We start from the raw sequence: 8079 nt of genomic DNA on the forward strand, positions 1-8079 counted from the left end.
GAAGGATTGAATGCTGCCAGATCTCCCTGTTGTCTCCATTAAGATTAACACTTAAGTCATGGTGTACTTAGCAGTTATCATTAAATCACTTAATACAATGTCTGTAAAGTGGACCTTAAGATGCATTTGGTTGTTAAGTAATACCTGGAGTTTTCTGAACACTTTTTAATAAGGTGTGCATTTTGGGGAGGTATTTTTTGTGAGCTTAAACCATTTTTTTTCTACTGGCTGGTAAACACTTGGAAGATGTTTTTCTGCCCTCTACTAAAATAAGGGGGACAATAAGAAAATAAATGCAGAATACATATTCTGATCTACTGTGAAACATGTTTTGAGATTTCTTTTATCCTTCTGCAGCCTTGTGCAGATTCAGTGCCTTATGAAGAGGCTTTGGCTAATCGCAGAGTTCTTCTGAGTTCCACAGAAAGTAGAGAAGGTCTTGCACAACAGGTATTCTGGTATAAATTTTACTAACATATATGACTGTATTTTATAAGGGTAAAAATAGTATCAAATAGTCTCCACATTTATGTGTATGGTTGTATGTATATAGGCATATACTGCAGCTTAGAATTAGACTGTAGATGTCTTATTTGTAGGGTTTTGAAAGTATAACTTACCCTTGTCAGGCTGGGTTATCCAAGACTTGTTCTCCTGTACCTGCAGAATGTACACATAGTTATAAGAGATGGGATTATGCCATTGATGTCTTCATTTATAAATACAGGAAGTCAGGCAATCTTTAGTAATTCAAATAAATGCAAAATAAGAATAAGGCATACTGAAGTATTAATTTCAAATGTTATGTACTATTTCGAGTGCTTTTTTGGACTACTCAGGATTTATTAGCTCTGGTTAAGAACAATGATTTTTCTTTTCAGTTAAAGTCTATTAATAGATTACAGTTTATCATTCTTGCAGTGTGCAGAGGGAGGTTAAATCGTATTTAAAAGGCATATGCAGTTTGCCTATCTCCTCATATGAATGAGACCTGCTAACTGATTAATGCTAAAACTTCTTTATTAGCTTGAATGTCAGACTACTTGAGTCACTCATGGAATTTTTACAGAAGAAAGACTTCAGTGTTGTTTTGTGTGTGTGTGTTTTTCTTTTTTGTTTTGTAGTGGCCAATATTGAAAGTGTAGTAGTAGGGATGAGATGAATTTAAACAGAAATGTATGGAGTGATATGATGTGTACCATTCCATAGCTGATTTCTTATATGGACAAGTGGGTGGTTCTGTCTGTGTGAAGTGGGGCAGCTGGGAGGGAAGAAATTGTTTGTCTTTCTAGCACAGAACAAGACAATGCTAGTGCCAGGCACACATCCTTTAGGTTTTCAAAGTTTTTCCCTGCTTTGATTTTTCACCTGTTTTTCACTGTTGCCAGTTCTGTGAGCTGTAACTTTGTGATTCATGTTTCAGCCTAATTAAAGAATGTGGTATTTTTGACACATGACCATCACAGTACAACTTGAATCATAGTTGTTTACCTGCTGCATTATTCATTAGCTCACTTATGTAATGGTTTAAAATAATACTGCCTTCAAACATTTCCTGTGTGTGACTTTTTTCCCCCTTGTGTTCAATAACCCGGACTGTAAACTTTCCCTCCTAAAGGTCCAGCAGAGTTTGGAGAAAATTGCAAAACTTGAACAAGAAAAAGAACATTGGATGTTGGAGGCCCAGCTAGCGAAAATAAAGCTAGAGAAAGAAAACCAAAAATTGAAGAACTCTCTTAGTGGACATTTAACTGAAACTATACAAGAGCGTTCTGTTTTGCCAAACGTAGCTGAACAAAAGAAGGAAACGACAGAAAAGAGTCCAAGGGAACCTATTAAAAGTACTAGTCTGGTAAGTGACCTTTTTCCTTCAACAGAGAAAAATCCACTTTCTTCAATAGTAGTAATGTTTGATCAGAGGAATGCTAATAATGAAAGTTTTTTGACTGTGGTGAAATGCATTCACTTGGGTTCCTTGTATTTGCAAAGCTGTTTGCTTTATTATTTATTGCTGGTATTAATCTTCCGCAGAGTTTGGAACTTCCTGGCTTTTGAGACTTTGTCTGGTATCTTTAGTATCATGGAGACATTTTTGCAGTTCCGTACTTGTGACTGAGGGGGAAATATTAGTAGATGCTTAACTTCTAGGTTTTTCTGATTCTATACTCAAGAAGCCTTGGAAGTAGTATGTATCTCAGGTCAGCTCTGAGTTTCCAGTACTTTTTTTTTATCCTTAGGTATTTTAAAGCAAACAGAAGTAGGTAGTTGGTATTTTTAAATGGGTTGAAAGATTTACTATAACTTGGTGCAGTATAAGGTAATTTTAGCTTGAAGCCATTCAAGATTTCAGTGCTGTCTGGAACACTAATTTTTGCACAACCTTCATAGGTACATACAACTTGGGCTCAACAACTTTGTTTGGATATGGCATGTATTCTGTCTGTCCTTGCTCTTCTGTGTTGGGTAAATGTCTTTCCTGTTCGTTGCTAGTATTTAAAAGAGGTTGGCCTTTCCTCTGAATTCCCACTTCCAAAGGGGTATTAATAGGGATGTCGTCTGTAAGAAAGAAACAATCTCCTGAGCTCAGCACTCGATAGAAATCTGCCTTTTTTTTTCCTTTTTTTTTCTCTTCACTTTCCTGCTCCAGGATAAAAATGACCTGTGGATTGTTTTGAAATCCCCATTTTTGAAGTAAACTGGCATCTTAAGTTTTTGGTCCTGTATTTGAGCTTTTAAGAGATCGAGGAGAATGATCTTTTCTAGCCACAATGCTTAATGTAACTCCTGGGTCAGCATACTGTATAAACATTTCCCGTAAACCTAAATCTCTAGTCCTGTTAGGGTCAGGAAAAAAACCCTCTTGACTCTATGAAGACATTCTTCCATGAAGCTAGTTATTTACATACACCCCTCTGCTAGAGTTCTGTCAGTGCTTCATACTGGACTGCCAAAGTGGAAAGAAAGGAATTCAGAAGGTACTCATGAAATCCAAGATGGGTTTTCTTGTACTGATGTACCGCTGAATTAGTTTCATGTAGTCAAGCAGTTGCATAGTCATACAAGCTGGCTGCATCTTGTTGCTTCTATTTCCTTTGCTCTGTGTTACATCGTAAGGCAAAGGATATATTCGGAGAGTTGGTGTCACCTTTAATTCTGTTCAAGGCATTAATGTATATTACCCTTGTTTATGTTACAGGTGGAAGTACTTAAATTTTATTTTAGTTTTAACTGCTGCAAGATGTGTGGGTTTGTTTTTTTTTTAATTTAAAGTTCTCCTGTGACTGAAGCTGACATGACCTGTAGCTATAGTATCTATTTTTGCAGTTCTCACTTAAGCATGTTTTCTTTCTTGTTCTAGATTGGAATGTTGACTATAACCACTGATAATGAAAAGGTAATCTGTTTTAAACATTACCAAAGTACATCTGGTAAATACTTTAATTCTGATTCTGTTAAACGTATGCCAAAGGTCTAATTACCAAGAATACTGTCATATTATGGCATGAGTCACCCATGTAGTCTCTATCTTCACGTTTCTGAAATCCATGTATTTCTTAACTTCTTCTGTTTAGTGAACCATTATCTTTTATTTATGTAAGCAGTTTGGAGCAGTGTGAGCTGTGGCCCAGGTCTGCCCTCTGTAACTTGAGGAAAGCATTGGTCTGTTTGTACTTCAGTAACCCTAACTGCATTCCAAGCATCAATTCTTAATTCTTGAGGAAGGGCTCAAGCTGCAAAACAGTCACTGACTGTAGTGCCTGGTGTTTAACACTGGCTGTCCCAAACTAGAGGTCACACTGGAAAAAAACTTTGAATCAGCTGTCAAACCAAATGTTAACCCTTTTTTTAGCACTTCTACAGTGTAACACTTGCCCCAGTGGGAACTTAGCAGAGTAAGATTCAATGCTTTCCCTTTTCTGACACTGCAGGGAACTGATGTGTATTTTAGTTTACTTTCCCTTTTCTTCTGAAGGTGTGATTAAAAAGGGGGTGGGAACCAGACAATAATTGATACAGGTTCTTAAAAGCTACTGCATAGTGCTGAACTTGAAGGTAATGATAAGTCATGTGAAAGCTGCCTCTAGTGGGTTACTCTGTATCTTACAGTAAACTGCTGAGTTGTGGTTTCTTTGGTTTTTTTTAAAAGTTCAAATGTCTAAACAAATTTCTAGAACATGCAATGTAATGTAAGATACAGTTCTGGCTGTTGTAATCTTCTGCCATTTAGTTATGTGAAGACATTCTTTCTTGTTGGAAAAGCCAGTAAGTTTTTTATGTAGGTGAAAGCAGTCCATTTCTCCAATGGATTTTCATCTTCGTCAGAGACTTGATATGTTAAATCAAGATAGCTTCTTAGATATTTGGTCAGCTCTTCATCTTTTAAGGAAGTCTAACACTAAGAGTCAATATCGGTGACCTGCTGTAATTTATTGTGTTTGGGGAATTTATTGCTTTCAGGTAGAGCAGGCAGGTCTTAGGAGGGAAGAAGTCAGTATAGAGGACAATGTTATGACGCAGATATTCAGGCTACTAAACATAAATATCTGTCTCCTTTAAATTTTTGCTTTGCCAGGCTCCAGATGCTGAGTCTCGTGAAGACCTGATAAAAAACCACTATATGGCAAGGATAGCAGAACTTACATCTCATCTGCAGCTTGCTGACAGCAAATCAGTACACTTTCATGCTGAGGTGAGCATACAGGCAGTGTCTATACTGAAACCAGTAAATCTCTTTGAATTTTCCCCTTGCAAGTGTTATGACAGTGAGTATAAAATATAAGGAACATAATGTTTAATATAAATCTGTTCCTGGAATATGTTTTTTGGCTGTGGTCTAGTATGTGTAGAAATGGGTACTGTAGGAAGATTTTTTTTATTTTTAAATAAATCCTTTGGTAGCCTTGTCTTGTATTAAGAGGTACAATGTGTATATCTATAGCTTTGTTCATGCAAGCTGAAGCAGCTGGCTTTAGTTACCAAGCTAGTTTTGACTTCATCTTAAAGCAATGCTGTCATCATTCAAAAATACTTGAGTGTGTTGTGAAGTGATGAAAACAGCTTTCCTCTGAGAAATTGGGTGTTAGGCATAAGTTATACTTAACTTCAAGAATTAACAAATCAATTCATTGTATTTGTGACTTCCTGCTTTCATTTCAAATCATAAGTAGTTTTTCTTGAAATTAGTGGCCATTTTGATTTGTGTAATTAACTGATGTGGAATATACCAAAAGCTCCAGGTTGACAGAGCAAATACTTTTAAATATTTTTTTTAATAGTAAATGACATAGTATTGAGGAACAGCCTTTCTCTGATGTTTGAGCAATGTATGAAGTTCTTCGTGTTGCTTTTTTCTTATTAAATTTTTCCTAGTAATTGTGTGAAAAATATCATATTTAGAGGATTGGCAATATGATAATTCTGTAAAACGAAAAAATTTTAATGTTAACTATTACATTACCTTTGCATTTAAAAATGTGCATAAGCTCTAAGTTTCTTGCAGTGTAAGGGTTACAGAAAGATGAAAACATCCAAAGCAATCATTTAAAGGTGGTGCAAGTTGATACTCTGGAATTAACTTTCCTCCCTTCTATCCTCCCTATTCCTGTTTGATTGACAGTGTCGAGCACTTGCCAAAAGACTGTCTTTAGCAGAGAAGTCCAAGGAATCGCTCACAGAAGAGTTGAAACTAGCTAGTCAAAACATCAGTAGATTACAGGCAAGTAAACTGTATATATAATGTAATAGATGCGTTTCATAATTATATGAAAGTGGAAGTTGGAGGAGAAAAATGACGACCATCAAATGTGGTCATGCCTTTACTAGGCACTTAGTTATGCGATGTAAAAAATATAATGGTATGTAGATAAGAGATTTAAATAATACACTTCAGATCCCAGGTATAAAGTTGAAGTGGAACATGCTTGCAAGGAAAAAGTTATAGTAGCCGTGCCTGTGATTTAGCACATTTGATGTCAAGGGGTTTTATGAAAATGTGGTTTTATGTCAAAAGGTGTGGTTGTATGACTGATTTCAGTGACTTGTTTCCCTCTGCAAGGCAGGATCACATTGTGTACAGCCAGGACTTGCATCTGCTCTGAGGAGTTAAATGTGAGACTGACAAAGCTGACTACACATCAGTCCATTTAACTTAGAAAACAGGACTAGGAAAGTGATGAAAGTGCAGTTTCCTAGGTGATACACTGAATTCTTAATCCTTTCTAGCACCTGGGACTGAAAGTCTTAGAAATGCTAGGGTGGTTTTTTTGAGATAGATAGCTTAATATTAAGCAAAAATAACTTTGGGGTAATCTTTAAGAAGCCATTGTTAACAGTAGATAATAAACTCTTACACCGGATGTCCTGTGAATGTCCTGTCCCTTTGTCCTTCCCTTCCACACAGTTCAGAAAGGAGCCAATAGTAAAATAAAGTATATATAAATAGTGCTATAATGCCCTTGTTTTCTTCATATTTAGTTCATATCTTTATTTCTAACCTGTCTGAGATGGTGAGTACCTAAAATGCTCCATGCAGGCAGTGAATATAATGATATACACTTAAAAGAACTGTTCATGAATACAAAGTGCTCTTTTGATTTGTTCCTTTAACAAATTCCACAGTCAATATCCGACTCAACATGAGATGTTAATCTCCAATTATATATTAAACTTCCTAAGAAAAAATAGTAGGCACACCATTTGTATGTTTAGTAGTCTGCATAATATTGAATCATAGAATTGTTTAGTTTGGAAGGGCCCTCTGAAGGTAATCTGGTCCCCTCCTTTGGTCAGAGCAGAGAGAGTTCAGATCAAGCTGTTGAATCGGGAGTTTCTTGTACAGCCATGCTGGCCTTCTGCCACAGTTGCTCAATTTCCTAAGTGTTGGACTGTTCTTTGATCGTTCAGCTTTCCTGGGCCCCTTTAACTTCCAGGGGAGTTTTACCTGGGAGCTTGCCAAGCAGACCTTGAAAAAGCCAAAATCTACTCTTCTTAAATCTAGGGTTGCTGTAATTCTACTATTCATCTTGCTTGCTTCCCTCAGGATCTTAAATTCCACTAACCCATGGTTGCTGCAGCCAAGGCTACCATTGGCTTTCACATCCCTGACCAGCTTTTCCTTATTTGTGAGTAACAGGTCCAGCAGAGAGCCTCTCATAGGCCTATTGATCACTGGTACCAAGAAGTTCTTTATCACACTTGAGGGAACTCCCATGTGCTTGTGTCCCACCTTGTTGCCCTTCCAGGAAATATTAGGGTGGTTAAAATCCCTCATGAGGATCAGGGTCTGGAGTTGTGTGATTTCTGTCTGCTTGTAGCAAATGCCACCCATATCACCCTTGTTCTCCTCTGATCCCTACCTATGAGATCTTGTCTTCAAACTGCTCCTTCACATAAAGCATGACTTCTTCCCTTCCTATCCTGTCCTTCCAAAAGTGTCTGTATCCCTTCATTGCTGCATTCTAGTCACGCACCCTATCCCACCATGTCTGTCTAATGCCAGAGTTCATAGCTCTGCAGACTGCATGTGCATTGCTGATTCCTTCAGCTTTGTATGCCACGGGTGTTCATGCACAGGCTGTGCTCTAACCTTATAAGCTTTACTTGTTTCTTGGCTGGAAGCAATGTTGGAAAACTTAGCTGTCAGTCTTTTATGTAAGCCATATAAAGTGAGGGAAAAAGTTATAAAGGAAATGGCAAAAATAACAGACAGTGCATGAGACTTCAGGTAAAAGAAAAATAGCTATTGAGTTTTTTCAGCAAGTGAGGTTTTTTTTCCAGTGGTTTAGCTTAATTGCACACATTCAGCATCAAAAGTGTGGCTTACTAAGTGGAGACAAAGTTGGTTGCTTTGCCTGTTGTCACTAATACTGAGCAAAGGCTTCTGATTATTTTTTTTTTCCCTTAGGATGAATTGATGACAACAAAGAGAAGTTATGAGGATCAGTTAAGTATGATGAGTGACCATCTCTGCAGTATGAATGAAACATTAACTAAACAAAGGGAAGAAATTGATACACTAAAGATGACTAGTAAGGTAAGTTACCAGGTGTTGGCATTAGGCACTGGTTGCAGTTTGGAGGT

The 8079-nt window shown here is 37.2% G+C and overlaps 1 protein-coding gene across 6 annotated transcripts in view; it reads left to right on the forward strand.

The window, feature by feature from the left end:
• The window catches only part of PPP1R21 (protein phosphatase 1 regulatory subunit 21), a 52799-nt gene that overhangs the window by 21790 nt on the left and 22930 nt on the right, over positions 1 to 8079 (forward strand). For all 6 annotated transcript variants that reach the window (XR_004843229.1, XR_004843228.1, XR_004843230.1 and 3 more), the window contains 6 exons: positions 358 to 450; positions 1619 to 1852; positions 3359 to 3394; positions 4574 to 4690; positions 5618 to 5716; positions 7904 to 8032. Coding sequence is in view for 2 of the 6 variants with exons in the window: in XM_035903649.1 (XP_035759542.1) it covers positions 358 to 450; positions 1619 to 1852; positions 3359 to 3394; positions 4574 to 4690; positions 5618 to 5716; positions 7904 to 8032 (708 nt within the window). In the remaining 4 variants the exon portion in view is untranslated. The remainder of the gene's footprint in view (positions 1 to 357; positions 451 to 1618; positions 1853 to 3358; positions 3395 to 4573; positions 4691 to 5617; positions 5717 to 7903; positions 8033 to 8079) is intronic.

The sequence above is a fragment of the Egretta garzetta genome, unplaced genomic scaffold, assembly GCF_000687185.1.
Source record: "Egretta garzetta isolate BGI_Z169 unplaced genomic scaffold, ASM68718v1 scaffold11, whole genome shotgun sequence".
Classification (NCBI taxonomy): Eukaryota; Metazoa; Chordata; class Aves; order Pelecaniformes; family Ardeidae; genus Egretta; species Egretta garzetta.